At 45.1% G+C, this 23,129-nt stretch overlaps 1 protein-coding gene across 1 annotated transcript in view; it reads left to right on the plus strand.

Annotated features, from left to right (window-relative positions):
- The window catches only part of kcnh4a (potassium voltage-gated channel, subfamily H (eag-related), member 4a), a 52,406-nt gene extending 33,690 nt beyond the window's left edge, over positions 1-18,716 (plus strand). Inside the window, exons 8-16 of the mRNA XM_088622975.1 lie at positions 2,126-2,320; positions 2,891-3,090; positions 3,968-4,217; positions 5,109-5,323; positions 7,380-7,418; positions 9,358-9,731; positions 10,372-10,478; positions 11,527-11,603; positions 13,232-18,716. Of these exons, the coding sequence (XP_088479101.1) occupies positions 2,126-2,320; positions 2,891-3,090; positions 3,968-4,217; positions 5,109-5,323; positions 7,380-7,418; positions 9,358-9,731; positions 10,372-10,478; positions 11,527-11,603; positions 13,232-14,389 (2,615 nt within the window). The 3' untranslated portion in view covers positions 14,390-18,716. The remainder of the gene's footprint in view (positions 1-2,125; positions 2,321-2,890; positions 3,091-3,967; positions 4,218-5,108; positions 5,324-7,379; positions 7,419-9,357; positions 9,732-10,371; positions 10,479-11,526; positions 11,604-13,231) is intronic.
- Positions 18,717-23,129: the final 4,413 nt, after the last annotated feature.

The following is a 23,129-nucleotide window of genomic DNA, read 5'->3' on the forward strand; positions in this document are numbered from 1 at the left end:
GATCTTACGTTAGTCCTAACAAAATGTCTTGTATAGAATTGCATTACATTGAAACGTCTCATAGTGCTTTGTGTTGGTTTTGTCAGTGCTTTCATTTCAATTTTAAGAATTTATTTTTTGAAAAAGACAAGTAAAAAGGTGGGCATCTGGATTTTGTGTGGCAGAAAGATACTGGTAAATTCTTTACAGCCCTACAGGGTTTATAAATTTAAATGTGTGGATTGTCAGTTTTCATTCAATGGCATAACTGCACGTGGTTCTTGAAGTTCAGTGCAGGTTAAGAGAGTTGAGTTGTACCCTTTTCCTCCAGCTGTGACTGACTTAACCTTTGCCGTTGCACAAGTCTAAAGAGTTGCTAATTGCACAGTCTTGTTACATACCATCAGCACTCTGCAATTACAAGTAATCTCTTCATACTCAGATACAAAGTGCTGGGGGCCTTGTCAGATATCTTGTATTGTTTTCCAATCGGTATGTAAGTCAGACAGAATAATTAAACCCACTGGATGTTTATCCATCGTTAAGAAGGGCTTAATTATACCTGTACCCAGCTGGGCTTATCCATTGACACTCTGGCAAAGATGTGCAAGGCAATGTGCCAGCGTGGCTCTTAAACAAACTGTCTAATGAGAAGTGATCTCAAACACCGGCTGAACAGTTACGCACATCTTACCTTCTTAGTCGTTTGCTGAAGATTTAGCCCAATCTGCTACAAAAATGCTACGTTTTTTTTCCCTGCAAAAAACAAAAATGTTGGCATTTACATTACCATCTTGGCTCGTAAAAAATGCCAGATAGCTTCCTTAAAGGGCGCGTTTGACAACCATGAGTCACTCTCAGCATCTGAATGTTAAAATACAGTATTTAAAAAAACAAGTGTGTGGAGTGGATCTCTTACAGTGCACGCATCGCTGGTTGTTGGCTATGAAGTGTACATCCTTGATTTGCCCAAATTAAAAGTATAACCTAATCTTTTCCATAGCTATTTTTCTAATATCACACATTGTCACCTGGTGGTCAAACAGTGTAATTGCAGTTTACTTTCTTTGAGCTGGCCAATATTTAGACCAAGGGTCACCAACCTTTCAGAAGGGGCGTTCCAAGAGTGAGTTCATGCACTTTGTTTTTACAGATTTGAGTGCCATTTCTACTTTTTTAATGTTGTAAATAGTCATATGTACATTTTGATTAATAACAATTTAATATTAAATATAATAATATCTAAAATTAATAAATATGTACATGTTACTATTTATTTTTATCCTTGCCCTCATTTTCCCTTTGCTAGCTAGCTCTAACTTCTGGCTCATGGGAGAGTTTAAAACTGCCTTTGTGTTAAGGCAGATCAAGCAACAAGAAAATTCACTGTTTTCACCACTGTAGTCATCACATTGTGAAGATCATAATTCAAAATCTTGGCACAGAGCTTTTCCGGATGAATAATCCAATGAAACTTTACCACGTGGCATGGATCCACCGTGTGCTCTGCAATGATCTTTACAAATCTCTTCTGTTTTCTGACAATATCAGGGGCACCATCAGTTTATCACAGACAATATTTTCTTGATGTCAATCATTTTCAGGAAAGAGGAATTAATAAGCACCTTAGCTATATCATCCTGTATAATTTTTCCATGCACGGGTTTTAGGCTGCACAGCGCTACTCGAATTCCATCTGAGTCACACCATCTCACAGGAATTGCTAATCGCAGTACATCATTTATATCCATACACTCAGAGCACAAACAGAGTGGACGTTACGTTGAGCAAATCCATATTCAGGTCTCCACAAGGGCTGAAATGAGCAAACCTCCTAACTTTCCACCACCGTCTTGTCCACCAAATTCAGTATGAAATGTGAAACCGGTGGCCTGGGTTGCAAGCTCGCCTATGAAAACAATACACTTGCCCCGGAAAAAAACTAAGCAGTGAATAAACCAAGTGAGTCTTTTTTTTTCCATATGAAAGAGTTTTCATTTAGCGTGCTGCAGAGAAATCCAAAACGGGTATAGTTTTTATGGTTTTTAAATCCATTTCGTTGTGGCTTATCAGCCTCTTATCCCATTAAAAATCCCTTTGAGTGCCAAAATGGCTGACTTGGCCTCTGCTGACACATGTTTTCTAGGATGGCTCCATGAATTGGGAAAGCGCCTGGAAACTCCCTATATCAACAGCACCCTGGGAGGCCCGTCCATTCGGAGCGCCTACATCGCCTCGCTGTACTTCACCCTGAGCAGCCTGACCAGCGTGGGCTTCGGAAACGTCTGCGCCAACACCGATGCCGAGAAGATCTTCTCCATCTGCACCATGCTCATCGGAGGTGTGTTACAGGGGCCGCCCCTGGCTGACAGCTGTTTCTGATCGAGACCTGCATGGAAAAAGCTCCAGGGCGGCACAGTGGGGCAGTGGTGGGCATCACTGCCTGGCAGCGCCAGGGCTCTGGGTTCAACCACGGCCCTTGATCGCTATCTTTGTGAAGTTTGTCTGTTCTCCCTGTGTTGACATGCTTTTCCTCCGAAAGTCCAAACGTATACTGGTAGATTAACTGGCTTCTAGACAAACTGGCCCTGGTGTGAGTGTGTGCACAGCGATGGACTGACATCCCGGCCAGGGTGTATCCTGCCTTTCGCCTGTTGCTTGCCAGGATAGGCTCCAGCTCCCCTGTATTGGATAAAGCAGTTAGAAAATCCTATTATTAGATCATTTCCAAATTGTTAAGCAATATATGGTGGCTGAAGCAAGCAGGTCCATTGCACACAAGTGGTGGATTTTGTAGAAGCAAAAATATGCGGAACAGGGAAAGGAGTAAACGTTTCTGCTGTATGTGAACCAATTTGAGATGAGTAGCCGACGTGGAACTCCTCCTTGAACTCTGACCTCTGACCTCCAGCTCTGATGCACGCGGTGGTCTTCGGCAACGTGACGGCGATCATCCAGCGCATGTACTCGCGGCGCTCGCTCTACCACACCCGCATGAAGGACCTGAAGGACTTCATCCGCGTGCACCGGCTGCCGCAGCAGCTCAAGCAGCGCATGCTGGAGTACTTCCAGACCACGTGGTCCGTCAACAACGGCATCGACGCCAACGAGGTATGGGAAAGCGGTGACGTCTTTTTCCCCCAGAAAGCCCCAGTCGGGTGATCCCTATGCTACCAATCAGGGGGCTCCCCATGGATTCTCTGATTCCACATGATGCATAATAGTACCTCAAAACAGGCCGGTGCTCTCACTCTCTTCCTTCCATAACTCCCAGCTTTGACTGAGCGCCCTGCGGTACTCGTCACATTTATTTACTACATGAGCTATAAAACCCTATTTCAACTGACACTCATTCTCACCAAGGTCAATACAGCTTCATTTCTATCGTATATAATATATCCCCTGACTAGAGCCTTGAGCGTCTTGTGGGCTGATAGCCATTGTGGCCCGTTTGACTGTGGCTAGAGTTTGCAAAGTCAGAAAAGGTTTTCTGAAACAGAAAGATGAGAGTCGCGCATAATTCAATCTGCTGTAGTTGGTTTGAAAGTCCTTGATTTGTGTGTTATGTGTTTGCATGTACAGTATGTTTGCCAGAATATGGAAACAGGACTGGAGTATTTAGCAAGTCTGTATAGCCCCGCCGAGTGGCTTCTGATCGTGCCATGATGTAGCAACTTTGGTGTTTGTTTATAACAGTAAGGTGCTAAAACTAACAGCTTGGTCATTGCGCTCTGCAAGGACAAAATTGGACAATATCAAAAACATGGTGACAGAGGGTGAAGGAATCAGCAGATTGGGTGTGGGACAAACAACCCCACTGGCACTCCCTCAAGAATGTGGGTCCAAACATTACAAGCCCCCCTGACTTGGACAATCTACACTGCAGGGATACTAGAGACTGAGGGCTAGCCGTCGTGCACCAACACGCTGTCATTTCATCCCCCCCCCTCCCCTCTGCTCCCCTGTCCCCCCGGCCGGCCGTGTCCAGCTTCTACACGACTTCCCGGACGAGCTGCGGGCCGACATCGCCATGCACCTGAACAAGGACATCCTGCAGCTGCCGCTGTTCGAGAGCGCCAGCCGCGGCTGCCTGCGCTCGCTCTCCCTGCACATCAAGACCTCCTTCTGCGCCCCGGGGGAGTACCTCATCCGCCACGGCGACGCGCTGCAGGCCAACTACTTCGTGTGCTCCGGCTCTCTGGAGGTGCTCAAGGACAACATGGTCCTGGCCATCCTCGGTGAGTTGGTCCTGAAAGGTTTTCGGACCAAAGACAGGAAGACTGTCATATGGGCACAGCAGACCGGCTGCTGATGTACCACTTCCCTATTTTTTCCAATGTCCTGTAGTGCCACCTGGTGGTAGGATCGTGTCGCTTCCTCCATTGCACAGAGCACATGACTGTGTTGTTAAACACCCCCACTGTCAAGGAACTTCAGATGCTATCATCTGTCATCGCTCAGCACTAGCAGCAAGAGTTTTAATATTTGTGAACTTGTAAGGTTACATTTCGGTTGTGTGTGGAAATAAATAGAACACTACTCCTTATGTTGTGTTACGTTGCTTTAAAGAGCATAACATTATCGCTGTATCATGTCAGTTTCTGTTATTTTTATAAGCGGAATCCAAAATAACAAAGGTGTACAATAAGCATATAATTACACGTTTTTTTTGTCTGATGCAGTTACTTAACCAGTCATATTAAGAAACGCGTTTGTGTTTCGTTTTTTCAAATGCAGTACCTTACGTTAATTCTGCACCTTAAACACTTAGGCCCTACGCATAACATGACACTTATATTAATTACTTACCCCCCAGATAAAAGCACCCTGCCATGCTTCTCCCACTTAATTAAAAGCCAGAGTCAATCTTAAATGATGACTTATTGTATTGTTTCCATTTTAGCTGAATGTGAAGATTAATGTCCAGCAGATTAATGTCCTTGAATGTTATACTGTGCAATTGCTATTGAGGCGATGCAGAATTAACAGTGGCAATTAAGAAATAGTGTCCATTAAGAAATCAAACTACAGGTAAACGTGATATAGACTAGGTGACACAATGAAAAGGAATGCACACCTTATTGGTTTGGGGTGTGCTGTAGCTCCTGTGTTCTGCTCCCCCTCCACAGGGAAAGGTGACTTGATTGGGGCAGACCTGCCTGGCCAGGAGCAGGTGATCAAGACCAATGCAGATGTGAAAGCACTGACCTACTGCGACCTGCAGTACATCAGCCTGCGGGCTCTCCGTGAAGTCCTGGAGCTCTACCCAGAGTACGCCAGCAAGTTCACCGCCGACATTCACCACAACCTCACCTACAACCTGCGGGAGGGCAGCAAGGCAGAGGTGAGCCTTCCTTCGACCTGTTGCACATGGCTGAGATCGACACATCCATCAGTCCATTTGTCCATCCATTCCCCAAGCCATCTGTCCATCTAGTCAACTGATCATGTCAGTCATCAAGACAGCTGTCCATCCATTCATCATGAAAGCTGTCCATCCATTCAACGTCATCTGTCCATTTATTCATCCATTCATCATGCTGTTTGTCCATCCATTCATTCATCATGTCATACATTCATCATGTCACCCATTCATTCCCCAAACCATCTGTCCATTCCATTCATCCATTCATCATGTCACCCATCAATCAATTCATTCATCCATCAGGGTTTGAAGGGTTTTCTGAGGGAGCTGGATGAAGCTCCATAATGAAGTTCCTTTAACTCCTTTAAATTAAGTCAACGAGCACTTTTGGGAGTTTTCCCCAGTCTTGCACTCCGAGGGTCACCCTGCCTGGAGGAGAGCTGCGTCTAGGAAAGACAGTTAACACAGCAGGCGATCCGGCTGGGAAGTAAAAAAGAAAATCGTCCAAGTCAGGAGAGAATGTAAAGACAGATTACTAAACTGCAATAGAAATTTGTAAGCTAAATTCTGTTTTGAAGATCGCAGCACAATGGTGCTACCTGCTGGGCAGACTTTACAGCACTTTTATATAGGCTGACACAGATAAAGTACACATTTCTTTCCGTGTGGGGGTTGGAAGTACGTAAAAGCATTGTTTTTTGCCGAAGAGGCAGAACTTTATGAAAAATCGAGAGTGCTTGTAATTGATTTATTTCATTCACTGAGTTTTGAATAAATAGCCCACGTCTCCGAGAAAATGGCTGCAACAGAGGGTTACAAAGTGGCTAATCTGCCAGATGTTCATCTGACTAAGAAAGTGTTCCCATGAATTGACGACGATTGTCAGATTGATGATTATTTCATAGTTCACAACCTGACAGCTTGTGCAAATAACATTCATATACAGTATAAGCCTTATTATCCAAAGAGTGGATTACATAATTTTTCACTTTCTATAGCATACAGGTACACAATAACCCCCCAGTGTTTGGACTTGAGAAAGCATGGGTAGCTGAAAAGGCACCGAACTTGTCTCACAAGATGAATTCAATGGTTTTTAAAGTGCTAAGGAGTGCAATCTTTAGGCTCTGGAATCTGGTCTTTTAGTTTTGGGTACTGGGCTCCAGCTCAGGACTATGTGCAATGCCAGGGGCGCTGGCCCCCAGCCTGTGGGGTGGGGAGGGGAGGGGTGATTCACCTCTCAGACAGCACTGCTGCCTCCTGTCGGATCCTGGACAGAGCAAGTGCAATGTGCACTGAAATCACATTGCATTGGGGTGCTCATTTGGCAGAGATCAGTGTGTGACATTTTATAAAGCAATGAAACGATTCAAGCCTCCACCTATCCTGATTATTAATATGTGGTATTATCTAGCATTTTAACTCCTGGTTCCTATGAATACTTGAATAAATCATGGGAACGGGTAAAGGTTTATTCCATGCTGAAAGCTAAAGGAAAAAAGACACAACGTTTCAGCTGTGGAGCCTTCTTCAGGTGTGTCTGAATAAGCCTTTACCTGTTCCTTTGCAATCTAAGCAACTACCTACTTGAATAAATCATGACAGATCCATCGATTTTTCTTGTTTTTGTCTTGTTTACTATTGTAAAGTCGCATTTCCTTAAGGGTGATGCAAGTTCATTTTTTAATGAGCTAAAAACAGCTGATTTTAACATTCTTTTTCTAAATGTAAAATTGAGCGCGCTTTCTCAGCTTTGAGAACTATAATTACTTCATACGATGGTTACACCCATGCAGGTAATTTTCTTTAATGGGCCCAAGAAAGATGAGCTCAGCGTTTTATATATGGGACCTCAACAGCAAGGTACCAGAGTTGATGATGTCGGTAATTGCTGTATAGTTGAAAAATGGCCTTTTAACTGCCCCCCCTTTGCCTCATTTTGTGCAACTGCTTGTTTGTTTTACCATTCTTTTATAACTAATGCTTGAGACATTCACAATGTGACCTTTATTTCTGGTACTTCTTTGTTTTTCAGGGTCTCTCAAGATTTGCCCGATCTCCAAGACTCTCTCAGGTACTGTTTTTTTTATTATTTTCTTTCAATTATATTCCAGTTTAGACTAGACAATTATTTTTTTTCCTTTCTAGTGCTGGTAGGCTTGTCTTCTGCAACATGCAGTCAGTACAGCTGCTTCCATTAGTGCTGGGATTCCTGTTGAGGAACAGATTTTAAATACTAACTGGACGCAAATTATTAAATCACCATGTCCCCAAATCCCTGCTGTCCTCAGACCATTTTTGTGCCAGTCGATAGCCCATATCTTCATGTTGTGAAGTAATCCCGGGTCTTTCAGCTTGGGTATATTCATTCTTGCATTTAAAAAAAATTCGAAGCACAAACGCATTAACTGCCCTGGAATAACCCAGCTTCTCTACGCCCAATCCCAATCCTCGCCTCACTAAGGCAAATTACAGTTGCAAGATGAGTTCCAAAACTTTGTAACATGATATTTGCTCAAACTTTAACCTAGTGAAAAGAGACCTGACAGGAAAATCTTGCAGTTCAGGCGATGCTTTCCTTTCTCTTGAAGCATCATTTTAAAATTTCAGTTGTTTTTTATTGGAAGGTTTTACCTTTGGAATTCAATCTAATGAGAATTTGCCATAGTAACTCTGTACTGTAATTTTGCAGTTTTCCTGTGGGTGTACCGTGCTTTGTCATGGGCCTTAGCATGTGTTAACATACCTTTCTGCATTATGACATTTATGCAATGCCTTCTTTGTTCTTTGTTATGCTTTCCTCTCTCTTACCTATATATACGCCACTCATACACTTCATGGTATAGGAGTTATTTAAATAGCACCACAGAGATTTCTAAGTGGACAGACTGGGCCATTGCTTTCAAATGGAAGCATTTCGCAGCCTTTTTATTTTTAAAGCTGAGTTGCATATGGACACCAGGCTGAAGGTTCCTCTCCAGTGACAGAACACACTAAGAACAGACTGTACAGATTCTCTTCTTATACAGGTTGCCTAATGGACATCAAGTCCAACATATGACAAAGAATTAACCAGGAGTTATTTCAGTCAGCACACCAGTGCAGGGGGTTTCCAGGCTGAAAGGGCCTTTGCATCAGATTACTCAGCCTACAAAGAATGTCTTTATAGCAGTAATGGAGCTAAGTGCTGCACTTTACCTTCCGGCTTATGCCAATAATAAGAGGTATCTCACAAGAGTGGGCCATTGATGTGGGGAATTGCAGTCCATTAAGTGCCAAATCGAGAGAAAAGGAGCTGTACAGCTAGAGCATCTTTACTGGGTTTTCTTTTTTTGTATTGAGCTCAAAACGCCGTCCCACTTGAGAGAAGATATGGTCGTAGGCCCTATCGAACAAATCTTCAGGAGCCTAAGAAATTATCAGTGCTTACTTTACGTTCTCAGTAACAATTTGTGCTTCCTGATTTTTTTTTCCTCACTCTTAATACCAGACTCTTTGTCCTCAGGGGTTATACATGCTGCACGTTTGTCCTACATGCTACTACTGTACTGTGCACTGCAGTCTTATCTGTGCTTTCTCACCTACATGAAGGTGAAGTGTGGAAACAGACTGAAGTAGTTATTGCTTCTGCAAAAACAACCCTTTTTCTCCCATCACAGAAGGCAGTTCTGTAGTTAATTGCTTTTTAATAATACCACTTTCTGAAATTAAAGATGCTCTTTAAATGTATCCAAGTGGATAAATCAATAAGTAAAATGAATAATCATAACCCCCACTTTATGAGAGGGGTCTGGGATGATTGTCTTGGCAAGATTGGAGCTAGGGCTTGAATAGATAGATGAAATGGAAGAGCCAATAATTCTCAGTACACATCGCCTTGCTATGAAGCTGGAAATGTTGACACTAGCCAGGTATCCCCATTGTATCTAGTTTAACTTCATACCAAAATTTCCATGCCTGTGTTTGCACAGTGGCCAGGGCTTGAGTCTGATGGGGCTGTTTTTCTTTCCCAGAACCGCCTGGAGAATATCTCGACCTCTGACCACAAGCTGCCGTTGATCGTGGAGGATGAGGATGAGCCCGAGGAGTATTTCCACCTCTCGCCCGCCACCAAGTCCCGCAGGAAGCTCATGCTGCCCAGCCTGAGCAGCCCGGTGCGCCGCGGCTCGCTGGGGAACCTGCTGGGGGACGAGCTGCGGCAGTTTTCGGCCCTGCGGCGCTGCCGGTCCCCTGTGAGGGGCAGCCGGGCCAGGAGCCCCTCCCCACAGCACCAGAGAGAGGAGCCCCAGTGCGCCGCCCCCAGCGCTGAGGCCTGTGCCAGCCGCAAGCCTGCCAAGCTCCTCATCCCCTCTCTCAATTGCTTTGGCCCCCCTGACCTCAGCCCCAGGTGAGAGGGGTCCCCACCAAAACCAGGCCAGGGAATCATACAGACCTCCAGAAACTGTTCTCTCCAGAAAACATGCCATGACTTTCATCTAATTGAATACACTCCAACAAACAAGCTCTCATAAGCTCTCAACAAACTTCAGCTGATCTGGTCTGACGCATTTCCAAACATACTGTTTGCTGGGCAGTAGCTCAGAATAAATTGATGAAGCCATTTCTCTGAAAGGTGGTTTGGTCCTATGGTGATCTGTGGTAAAAGAGACATATAATACTATTTTTCAATTCTTCAATTTGTTAATGCAGTAAGCTGACATAGAGCATGTAGCTCACTGAAGAGTTAACAGCCCCTACAGAAAGCAAAATTGTGCACCTTTATAGTGTGCAACGTCTTGATAATAGGCTTGCCGAGATTGGCAGCGCTTGAGGGTATACAATATCAGTGAATTAAGCACAAATTGCAATTTTCAACAAGTAAGAAAAGAAGTACTTCCATTTCATAGCAGCGATAATGCAACAGCAGACTCAATCAAATTCCTGATCCCACATCCTTCCTGAAGTCCGTGCCAGGTGAATCAGATAAAGGCTCCTCAATTGTGCACGCTCTCCTTCAATTATGATGTCCCTGATCTTCTTCTTTTCAGAGTTGTCGACGGAATTGAGGATAATGGGCGGACGTCAGAGGCACACACGTTTCACTTTAACGTTCAGCACGGCGAGGCAAAGGCCAGCGAGGAAAGTTTTGTCAAAGGTATAGTGGCGGTGGACGTGGGTGTGGGCAGCCTCTGCTTCCACCATACTGTACCTGGGGCCCAGAGAATTTCAGATCGTGGCCATCTGAATTCGGGACCAACCGCGGTCTGGGTGTGTGGGCGTGGTTCGTCGCCTCAGACAGCCAGTGACTCTCTCTGGTAGCGCTGTATCGCACAACCTTCTGGCCAAGAAGGAAACAAATTGTGCAGTACTGTGGCAACAAAACTGCTCAATCCATCTGGACCTTAAGATCCCAGACCCTGCCCAGAACCATCGACAGCGGGAACCTGCAAGACATTCTTCTAACTGCTGAGATTCTTCTCTCTCAGGGGCAAAACCTCCTTGATTGCTTTCTTGTGGAAAAAAGAATGTAGAAAGAGAAAACAGGCATTCCTTAACTCTAATCACTGTGCTGATCTCCTCAGTATTGGGCAAAGCTACTTTTAAAAAGTAATCCATTAAAGATACAAGGTACTTGTGTAAAGGATTACTTTTGAAAATGAATAAGGGAGAAGCGCTTTTAAGAGGAAATGTATTTAACCAGTAAGTGCACACAGACTACGTAGATCACTGAAAAGGGTGGCTTTTTAAAAACACTATGGCAATCAAGTCTACCAGTACAGGTAATCAGGAGAAAATTAACATTGTTGTCAACTATTAGTGATGATCCGAGTCTTGAAGGCACTGGAAAGTGTTTCATGCCAATGCACTTGTCCTCCTGTCCTTTCCAGGGCCTCACCAATAGTTTCCATGATCATATCGCACAGCATGGCTGAAACGTAGGGTAGCCCCTGCTGAATATCATATCGGGCCATTGCAGACCTCAGGCGTAGTGTTAACCGGAGGTGGCTCTGGAGCCTGTCTCGTGCTCCTCACACCAGACAGCCAGTGACGGAGTCAGTTCATGTAACTGGCAGTGGGGAGGGTGCAAAGCATTGGCAAGCGAGAGGAGCAGATTTGTCCCCACTGACAAGCGGACCCTGCGAAGAGGTTCCTTCTCAGTGTCGTCCTCTCACCGTCTTGCGTGTCTGCTTCCCACTGTGCAGAAGCCAGCCCCGTGAGCGCCACCCTGCTGCTGGAGACGGAGGAGGTGAGACAGAGCATCAGCCGGCTCAACCAGGAGGTGAGGATCAGTGAGAGAGAGCTGTGTGTGTGTGTGTGGGAGGGGGGAGGCTGGGCTTGAGCCAGTCAGGCCTGCAGCTCTACAGCCATGGGGAAAAAGCTAACACCTCCTCTTCACCTTTCCATCCTGAGTGCTTTTATTCCCATTGAAAATGAAAGGGTTGCAGGAATGCACAAGGGCAACACAGTGGTGCAGAGGTTAACATTGCTGCCTTGCAGCGCTGGGGCTCAGGTCTACCTGGGATGCTGTCTGCCTGGAGTTTGTATGTTCTCCCCGTGTTTGCATGATACTTCCTCTAGGTGCTGCAGTTTTCTCCCACAGTCCAAACACATACTGGCAGGTTAATTGGCTTCTGGGAAAACTGGTCCTGGTGTAAGTATGGGAATGCAGGGTGTCTCCTGCCTTCTGCCTGTTGCTTGAAGGGATAGACTCCAGCTCCCCCATGATGCTGTATTGGATAAAGTGGTTAGAAAATGGATGGATGGATGCACACAGTATTTTCCTGACCTCTAGTTCTGAACGATGCAAAGAAACGTTATTGTAAACTTGAAAACCACTTGGGTTTGGTTGCTAATGGAACTGTTTTCCAAGAGGATGCTGAGCATGCAGGAGCAGAACTGGAGGGGAGATAAAAAACTAGGGCAGAGAAAATGAAACAGAGACAAAACTTTCTGTTGGGATGGGGAGAATGAAAACCTCAGCAGCCAAGCCAGGTGATCTGCTGAATCAGGGAATGTGAAATAAGTGCTATTTTTTCCTCTCTCTATCCCCCTCATTCCTTTTGAATTTCTTTTCCAGTGTATTTCCGTTTCCCTCTGGGGAGTTCTGTGTGTCTAAAATAAGAGACCACGTCTGTAGCTGTGGAGAGATGGGACAGGCTCTGTGTAATTTGTAATCCGTGTGACAGCAGGGCTTTGCACACCTGACTCTGCTGCTGCAATTAAAAATCAGCACAGAGGAGGTGTGTTTCAGCAGCCTGGGGGAGAGGGGGATGGGGAAGAGTTGGACTGGGAGCTTCTTGGACTCGGTTTCCAACCTTTAAATGAGGGGGGGGGATTGCAGATTGATTGTAATTCATCATCACAGGCACCTTAAGGAAAAGTCAATAGATGGCCCTTTCTCAGATAGATAATTCTTTATATAGAACTCTGCTGGGCATTTCACTCACATGCTCTTTACAGGTATTGGGGACTCCCCTCCACCACCAATTTGCAAGTCCGCTCACCTCACACCAGCTCTCAGTGGGGAGGAGAACAGAGTGATGGAGCCAGTCCATAGATGGGGATTATTAGGAGGCCATGATTGGTCAAGACCTGGGGGGAAATTCATCCAGGATGCCGGGGTAGCAACCCCTACTCTTTTCAAGAAACACCCTGGGATTTTTAATGACCATGGGGAGTCAGGACCTTGGTTTTACGTCTCATCCAAAGAATGTCCCCACCACCATACTGGGGCATTAGGACCCACACAGACTGCAAGGTGAAGCTCACTTACTGGTCTCCTTAACACCTCTTCCGGCAGCAACCTTAGCTGTCCCAGGACGTCTCCCCTCCAGGTACTAGCCAGGCTCACACCTGCTTAGTTTCATAATTCCTGATGCTTTACCTTTTTTTGACCATGCCTTGCAGATGAGCCACCTCAACCAGGAGGTTTCCCAGCTCACCAAGGAGCTCCACCACATGATGCACTTCCTGCAGGCCCACATGGCTGTGCAGCACTACACCTCAGCCCTCTCCTCGTACCCTTACGGCGTGCAAATGGTCTCCAATCCTCCTTCCAGCAGCAGCATCGGAGTCAGCGAGTGGCAGCCCCGAGTCTCGTACAACCTGGCCGCAGGGATGCACATGCATCACGAGCCTGTGAACATGGAGCCCTTGAGCCACGGCAAACCTTGGAGTTACAGTGGAGCCCCTGGTGGCCGCGGTTCCACCATGGGCGGGCAGCAGGTGGAGATGGAGAACTACCTCCCCTTGGTTGATCACTTCCATCCTCCTTCCAGTCCCCGGGCCACCTGTTTTCATGGGGGTTGCTGTGCAGATGCAGGCAGAACTATGAACCCAGGGGCAGAGGGCAAGCAGAACTTGTGCCAAGCCTCCGGAAGCACCACGGCTCCCCAGCAACCCCAGAACTGCCCTTCGTTGCTGAACCCTAGTGGCGTCTTTGCAGGATTTGCTACAGCTCCCCAAGCTGGCTACAGTGGTGCCTCACCTCATAGCGGACAACAGCTGCGGTCCTCAGTGAATCTCAGCCAGTCACACCCGACCCTGTGCCAGCCAGCGCCCCCCAACCCTGAATACAATTACTCCAAGTCCAACACCCCGACTCCAGTCCATTCGGCACTGATTACCCCCAGTTACACTCATCATTATACCTCGGGGTCCCCCAGCCACGTGCATTCCAGCTCGGGCCCCAAACACGAACAATTTGCGTGTCTCTCCCTTAGTCCCAGGCAGAACGACCCGGTTGGCTCCAGCCCCTTGCACGTCCTTGAAGTCGGCTCTTTGGAAATACGGGGTCCCATCCTATCTGCCTCAGCACCTTCCCAAAATTCCAGGAAACCGTCTTTGGGCTCTCAGGATTCGAATGTATCCGGGACCGAGACCTCAGACTCTGGCCATCCCCTCTGTGACACAGGGAGTGCAGATCACATTGGTTTAGAATGTCTGTCCACTAAGTCAGGGGCCATTGAAGGAATAGACATGGAAGCCTCAGAATCCAGGAGATCCAGCATAGGAACACAGACTCAGGACAATGAAGTCTTCTGGAGCTTAGAGATGGCCGACTAAGCCTCGTGTTCTTTGAAAGGATGGCTGGAATGTAGAGGACCTGACCAGCAAGCGAAAGGGAGTGCAAACATGCTTCCCCATCCTGGCTGATCACTGAAATTTGCTTTCTCCCGATGGATTTGTGTTGTTCACATTCCTTGTTACGCTCATCTGTATTGATTCAATTATAACCTCAATTCCTTGATTAATGGAATTGCAGTTGTCTATGCAAGGGCATGAAATCCACACTGAGTCTTTTTCTTCTACAGCAGACATACACAACCAGCTCTAAAGACTAAAGAAATAGGAAACATCTAAGAAGGTATTCCTGATCATCTAAACAGTTCTCTTCCAAGGTTTTCTATGTATGCAAATAGTAATGCTACAGGTCTTTGCAAGTGTATAAATGTACAGTACATACTGTAGCTGCATTGATTACATTTGCTATGACCCTGACAGACAAGCAGTTACAGCAGTAAGTACAGGAAGGTCAGATCAGTCTTTGTGGTTAACGAACCTGGTGTCAAGAGGTGTTAAAACAAGGAATAGAGGAGAAGGTTTCCAAAACCTTTTAGAATTCTATAGCTTTCTGGATTTAGGAAAAGGCTAGAGCAGGCTTAGGTTTAATACTGGCATACCTTCACTTGTGGTAAAGAACTTCGATTATTTTTCCTAAGGAAAAGGCAGCACACTAAAATGATTTTACATTTGAACACAGCCCTGCGAAGAAAGCACATATCTCAAAGGCATTATAATAGTTTAAAGAGTTTTACCAACACGCATGATAAGTGAATATATGGAACTGCACTGGAAACTCCAGTTTTATCTGTATTGTAAAGAACTGATATGCCTTTTCAATCTTTTTAAACCAATATATATCAAACATGTTTTCTATGAAGCGCGAACAATGCACTGAATGTTCGGGATATAACCAGTTTTTTTTATTGAATAGATGTTTCTTGGCATGTGTTTGTACCATCTTTGCAGGCAAACTGGGGACAAGGTTTTGTTGCCAGTTAACCATATGGGATATGGTAGCCTCAAATGTCAAATATACAGCTGGTTGCAAAATAAGTCTTTGAAGATTGCTTCTGTATGTCAATTTAATAACTTTTAGGTAATTTGGTGCACGCTGTTTAATCCGCAAGCATTCCTTTTTTGTGATTTGAACCATTTCAAATCCGCTTTTTGCAGTGTTTGTGTTATCCTTTGTCATTCCATATTGAGGCACCAGGCTGTTCCCCAGTTTTGCTGCTGTTTATTTCTAATATACAGCTTTTGCTATATTCTGTCCGTTTCGGCTGGGATTTGTTTGAATGCGTTTTGCTGCTACAAGATAAATGTTTTAAATCATTCTTTTGGTTATCGCAACCCTGCAAAAAAAAAAAATCCCTGAACCACAAATACTTGCAAGCTATTCCCAAAGTAAAAAGCCATTGTTCTATTTTAGATTATATTGCTAGGGAATTAATGGATTAGATACTTTTGACTAATGCTTGTGAATGACTTAAGATTTAGGATAAGAATCTCTGCAGACTATTTTATACTGCAAGCAGAAGGTCATGTGAGGTTTATGCATGGTAGCATGCAAACTTATTTCTGTTACTGAACTAGGATAAGTCTTTGACCTGTGACCTCCTTCAAGTAATTATTAGCTTGTAAGTTACTCCTTAAGCTGAACCAATGTATCTGTCTGAAACAGTCAGAAGGTGTATTTGGGTTTAAATAGCCCATATACATTGTGTAACAATTCAATATATACAGAATTGAAGGGTGCTGATGATGTTTCATGACAGTGTCTAGGCTTTATTAGAAGAGTCTCTCTCACTTTAAGAGATGTATAATCTACTCCTTAATAACATCTGCAGGGCTCAGCTGTCAGCCCGTTCATTTGAACAAGCTCACAAGGTGTCTCGGAATACCTCTCTTTTTTAATCTCCTGTAGAAAAGTATTAAAATTTTGATTGTTTAGGAGCAAGAATGACCCAAAGCTTTGTTCTCCCCTGGGCAAGTCTAGTCAGTGCACAGCATATATTATTACATACAGTGTGTTCTAGAACTGATGTTTTAAAATCCTGTGTTTATAGGGACATGATGTTAAAATGACACTCATATCTGCTGTCTTGAAAATTTACAGTACTTAAAAAACATTTACATTCTTAATAGAGGGCAATAGAGTAACCCTGTCAAACTATATATAGCTTTAATGTAGTAGAAGCCACCATTAGTGCCATTACATAACTCAAATACAAAGCCCATATAATACTTGTATACTGTACAGTAGCTTCATTTTGTATTTGAAACTGCAATTGATGAAAAAAGATACAATTTTTCTAAAACGTTTTTTGCAAAATCCCAATTGAACATTTTCCTTGGGTTGCCAGAAACAATATTTTCCCATATCCAGGACTCCCCAGCACAGACACTCCAACAGGCAGAAACAGGGGTCATTTCAGCGTTTAAAAGACCATGGATTTGAGATTCATTGAATTGTAATTCACTGGGCAGGGAAACTGATCAATAGGATAGAAAATACTGGAATGTATGTATGTTCAGAATGCTGTTAGAGGAGGTAATTTGATTTCTGTGTAATTGTAATAATCTATTAAGGAATGGTGCATACTATTCTTTTACATGCACTTTGTAATGGCTGCATTCTGAAAGTCAGTGGATGCTGGCTATCATCCAGGCATTTGGAGCCTACCCAGAAGTTTGGCCTGATAAGGCTCCTGTTCCTTCAGGGACTCCAGATTGCATTACATAAGAACTAAAGATGGTTACAAACCTGAAGAAGTCATTTGGCTCATCTCAAGTTTGGTTGATGGTCATCTAGGCCATTTTTGATGTTAAACTTTCTAAATATGAAGGCAATGTTGAGTGAACAGGTGAACAAATGATGGTATGAACAGGCTCTAACCATGCGGGTACCAGTGATGTCACCATTGGAGACTCATTGAAAAGATGAGTGGAAGAGATTTTCTTGTCCATAATAAAAACAGGCATCACTCTGAATTCAGAGATGCCTAAAACCACATGAGTTAAAGGAGCTAGTCACTTTCCCATCCACCACCTCTTCCACAGTGGTCATCGTCTCGTGAGTGGTGCTACAGTAGGACAAGTGGTCATCCTGGGACATGCTGACCTACAATGATACACTGTTCACTGTGCAGTGAATTAATGAAAACAGCCTGGACGTTATTGAAAAGCACTTTAAAATGGCTCAGTCAGTCTGTTTCTATCTGAATATAGGCAGAGCTTTCACCCCTATAGACATATTTTATTTCCCAAAGAACACTGCTAAAGAACCTGGCCGACTTCACGATGAAGAAGCCCAGCACAGTACATAGGACCATAAGGAAGGTTACAAATGGTCCGTTTATTAATTAACGGTTAATTGAAATTCAGAGAGCATACCCTTTGTAATTTGTGTAATATTACACAAAGTGTATGCAAGGCAGCTCTGCAGTCCATGAACCATGTTTAACAAACACAGGGTTCGTGCAATGCAAGGTGCTTTTCAAAACTGACGCAAAGTTGGTTCAGGCAAAGGTACTAAGAGATTTGGATGGACATAGAAATATAATGCCCACAGCTCCTCCCCTCTTCCAAAACAGTGTAAGTCAGGAACTGAGACAGCAGCCCCGTCTTCTTTGTTTTGAAGAAATTGGGTTTGTTGCTTACCTGTACTTATTTCTGTAGCCACTGAATTCTACAAGTTCCTTAAGTACACCCCAAAGTACATTCATCAAACATAAAATCAAACCTATAGCCTTGATGAAACAGGTTAAGGCTTTGTCCTAAATGTATTCTTTTGGTGGCTCATTTCTACAAGCACTTTTATAGCAAGATTGTTTCTATAGTGGTTATTTTGTATTTCCTGCTGAACGCAACTGTGATACCTACTGTGACTGCTTTCTAGTTGCTTGCTTGTATTTCTGATCCATTTGTCAGCACCATAGAGATTTCCATTGGGTGAAAGATGGAGGCTCCATTCAGAATGGTCACGAATCTGACTGCACATGAATACAAGCAGCGCCATCTCTGGTTGGGTTGGGAAACAACAACCCTTTAAATTTTCAGACTATTATAGCTTTTCTTCCTGGTTCAAATCAAAGCAGATATTACAGCTGGGATAGATGCTTCTCCAGAATGTCTAGGGGTAATTTATCATCTCTTTTCAGCAGGGTAGCTATTTCCAGACAGCACTGAATAGCAGCGCTTCGACAATGAAAATTGGTTTAAGATTAATTAGCATGAAAATACAATGGCCACTGTTTCCTTATTGTCATTTGATGAATTTGTAAGCAAACTGTCTGAATAAAAAAAACACTCTGCTTTGTTACTTACATTTGTCTCGCGTATTTTTCTGCCACAATCGAGGAAAACCAGGCTGTGCCAGGAAAAACAGGAATTGTTATCCCTTCCAATTTCCAGTCAATTCATTTGTTTCAAAGTAAACTTCAAAGATGAAAACCTCGAATTACAATTCATCGTTTTCAGGTACTTGTAACTTTGATGTCGCGTGTTACACGTTAAGTGCACGTTAAAATGCATGGGGAACTCCTGACTCTATACTTTAAAGGGGTAACTGAAGACACCTATGTATTAAAGCATCACATTAATCTTTCAGGCTGCTGATTCAGGAATCCCTGTGGGAGGTATGAATGTTCTGTAATGCTTTTCGTCCTTTAAAAACAAAGACCTTGGTTTAAAATTAGCAATGCGTAGCCTGGTGCACCATAGTTTTGTGCCTGCAGCCCGGAGTTTGGTACCACATGGTGGAGACTATGGCATTACGCAAGTGGATCTAGTCAGCTGAGCTCTGTTTTTGTGAAGTACAGAGAGCCCTGTCGGTTTTTCCAGCCGTCTGTGGAACCTGGGAAGACGCAGGATGTTGCGTGGATGTGGGCAGTGCCGTCCCAGCACCACCTGAGCACCACCTTGCTTGCTGCCTGTCGCTGTCCCCCCCCCCCCACCATGTGACCCGATCCTCTCGCCTCCAGGCCGACGGCTGCAGCTCCTTCTGTGCTGCTGCTCGCCTGTCATGTCCCCCTGCACCGCTGCTCTGTTGCGCCTCGTTGGCCTGACCTGTGAGGAGTGTCGGCAAGCCTTTGCCCAGGTCTGATGGTCTGTGCTCTGTCATACCCAGACGGACAGCAGCTAGTGAGCAGGTTACTCCCAGGGCTCCGATTCCCCCACCTCTTCCCCCTGCTCAGCCGGCACCCAGTCCTCTTATTAATTAAGTCCAGATTCGCTATTTAATTCCTGAAACGCCACAAGGAAGGTGCTTTGTCATCCGAGCTCCTGCTAGACTCAGTCCCGACAAGTTACCAGCGAACCGGATTGACTAGAAACCTCTGTCCTGTGACTTGGAACCTGAGATCTGAGGACTGAGAACCTGTCTGAGCCCTGTCCTGCCTACACCTTTCCCCTGGCTTTCTTCCCTGCCTGTCCCAGCCCCCCCTCTCGTATTTTAACTGTCAGCCATTTTGTTTCTCTCTTCCTCGGCAAAACCCACACTCACACCTGTGCCCTAAGCCCCCTGCCTGCAGTCCAGGCCTACTCTCACACCTCTGCCCCATGCCTCCTGCCTGCAGTCCAGCCCCACACTCACACCTCTGCCCAGACAAAGTGCCAGGAGGTAACAGCACAGCCTACTCCAACACCATGATGCCTGGAATTGCCCTTCTTGCACAAAAGTCTAATACACGAATCCCCAGACCTGAGGAGCATGAACTGGGAATGGTGGGAGACCCTTGCCGATCAAGCCATTGTTTGCCGAAGTCCCCCTCTACGCCTCCGTTCTCAATTTGTCATCAATCAGTCTCAAGCGGTACAAACTGCAAAGTATTTCCATATCTATAATTTCTCCCTCCTTGGTAAAATGAGAGAGAATGTCAGATTTAATTACACAGCCGCAGAGTTGGGGGGGGCCAACATCTGCTCCCTGTAATTTACACTAACAAGCATCAGCTGTTTCCATTGCTTTGCAGATTTTCTCTCCCTCTGTTAAATAAGAGCGCTTCAGACTTCAGTGTGGCAATGGAGCGGTCTTGGGCACTGCAGCAGTACTGCTGAAATACCTGGTGGCCAAGAGTCAGCTTCAGCATGCTACATTCATGGATCTACTGTGGGTTTTGATGAGGCCGAACTTTGCTGACCCTCCAGAGTTGTTCTCTAAGGGCATTGGAATGATTCTGGATAAACCCACTTAGTCTTCTTGGTTCCCGATGTCCAGCAAGTCTCTCACTGGGCTCATTAGATCTCCAGTAAAGCTGACCTGACATACTGCAGCACATAAACCATCTGTGTAACAGTAGGACTGTCACTGCCAGTTGCTCCATGCTACAGAAATAATTCACATGAAATCCTTTCTCTGTACTGTCACACACAACAGACAGAAGAATGACAGGGCACAGTGGTCTTCTGTTTTGTAGTCATCCTCTGGCTATATTACTCCCCACCCCTGGGAACTATTCTGACACCGGTCCCAGTGGTCCTCCTGAAAAAAGAAAAATTGTGCTCCGGAAAAAAAGATGATTGATTTTAGCCTGTGAAAAGGTCGCCGAGCTCTGTGACATACAGAGGTTGAGCCAGAAGGAAAAAGGGACCTTGCTGTATTTACTGTAATGTCTTTGGAACCGGTGTCTTGTAAGTCTGTTGCTCCTGGGCTGGGGGGATTCCTGCAGGTGTGTCTACCTGGACAGCTGTGTGTGTCTTTAAAAACGAAATGGGGTTCGTTATGCAGGATCATCGTTCCGGGTCTACAATTATTTAGTTCTTTCAGTCTGGATGATGTGTTGTCATGATGTCTTTCATCCTATTATGTGTAGAGCAGTGGGAGAGAAAGCTTTCTAAATGACCATGTGAGCAGGGTGCTGGGGTGTAGGATGTCGCAGTGCAGTTCAGTGCGCTGCAGAAGTAAGTTAGTTGGCTGGCCGTTGAGAGAGCAGAACAAACTCAATTGTCTGCTCTGAAATGGTTATTTTCAAGGGCTTTTTATAATCCAAATACAGCTCCACTGAACCTTTTCTGTTGGCATAAATGTCACGTCTAAGACATAACCTACTGTACATTTAAACACAACAGAAAGCAAGAGGCTATACTATGATATAGGAAGGTTTTAAACCCCCACCCAGAATGCTTATTCTGATGCCCAGATGTCCAAGAACGTCAAACCCTTTCAGTCTGCTAAACTTGTCACTGCGTGATTCAGACAACAGGTATACTGCCTTTATAACATAAGGAAACTATGCCTAAATTAATTCTGCAAGGTGCATTAAAAGTAGCACCACAACGGCAGGCAGCTTCTGTACTGCATTTCTAAAACCCTGCAGTTGCGTAAGATTTTTCTACCTTTTGCAGCAGCAGTTTATAAACTGAAGCATCCTGCTGCGCACGTCCCCTGGGGGCTGTGTTTTTAGCTGCAGATGACACAGATCATCCATTTCGGCCGATCTCGGCGAGAGAAAGGAGCAGCTGACACAGGGAGCTCTGCAGTCCCCCAGGGCAGGCATGCTCTGATTGGAAGTGGAGGAGCAGAGTGTGGGCAGGTGAGCGCTGTGCTTACACAATCACCTGCCTTTCTTTGGTTTCCTGCTGCTGTTGCAAAAAATTTTTGGGCACTGCAGGATCTCAGATGTTCTGTCTTATAAAATTATCTGGGTGCGATTTGTCTAAAGAGTTCAAATTAGTATGTGTAGTTAAGACTTGCAGATTGTGTTTTGTTACCTGACTGATAAATTACAGTACATGTCTTAGGTATACTTCATATACTAACAGAACTGTAGGGTTTGACGTTGGCTTATAATTAGGATATAATTACAGTGACATGCTAAGATCTCTAAAGGAACAAACACTCCAGGCTGATGTGTCTTCTGATTTTGCTCAGGTACAGTGCATCCTTTAGAACCTCACCTACCAACAGTAAAGGGGATCAGTGAGAAGGAGGTCAGCTTGGATGATCTCTGCCTGTCCCACCCTCCCTTACATGCACCTCAGCTCCAAAAGTCTCATCATTTCCCCCTGAACTCCTGCAATGGAGGAGACACCACTCTAAAATGCTGTGTGCTGTGCATTGTGCTGTGTTTTGCTTTCCTTAGATGGATGTTGAGCAGAGTCTTGAGGGAGTCCATGTGGCTAATGAAGCTCAGCCTTCCAGCGAAGTGTCGGCCCCCCGCCCCTGTTCCCACCCCCTGCGCCGCACCAGTCTGACATGGCCAATTAGCCAACAAGGGAGCACCTGAGCACATGACGACACCACCACACTCACAGGCACAGGCTTCCCTCTGGGGACCTCGCTGCCACAGCACAGACTTGCACGTAGCATGACCTCGCCACAGCACAGACCAATGGGACTGAGCTTGCGAATAACCGGAAGAGCCAGAAAAGAAGAGCTGGAGTAAGTGAGGTCTCGGTAGACCAGAGATTTAGGGAGGCCTCCCCAGTGGCTCAGCTCTTAAAGGCACTCACCAGAATCACAGGTTGAACTCTCTGATCATGCGTTTAAGCCTGGGTCATGTCACTGGCGTATTACTGACTGAGCACCACCAAGAGTAGGGTGGGTATAGTTGGCCAAGGCTCTCAGCATCACAGCGCCCCCTGCAGGCTACTGGCCACTTGCAGGCCTGCAATGCTTTAGATGAGGGACATCTCTGGCCTGCAATAAAACCATGGGACCTGGTCTGTCTGGTATGATACCTTATGAAGCACCAAAAAAAAACCCCACATAAACTGAAGCAGTTTTGTATTCAATCTCTCC

The sequence above is a fragment of the Lepisosteus platostomus genome, chromosome 28 (assembly GCF_059453375.1).
Source record: "Lepisosteus platostomus isolate fLepPlt1 chromosome 28, fLepPlt1.hap1, whole genome shotgun sequence".
NCBI lineage: Eukaryota > Metazoa > Chordata > Actinopteri > Semionotiformes > Lepisosteidae > Lepisosteus > Lepisosteus platostomus.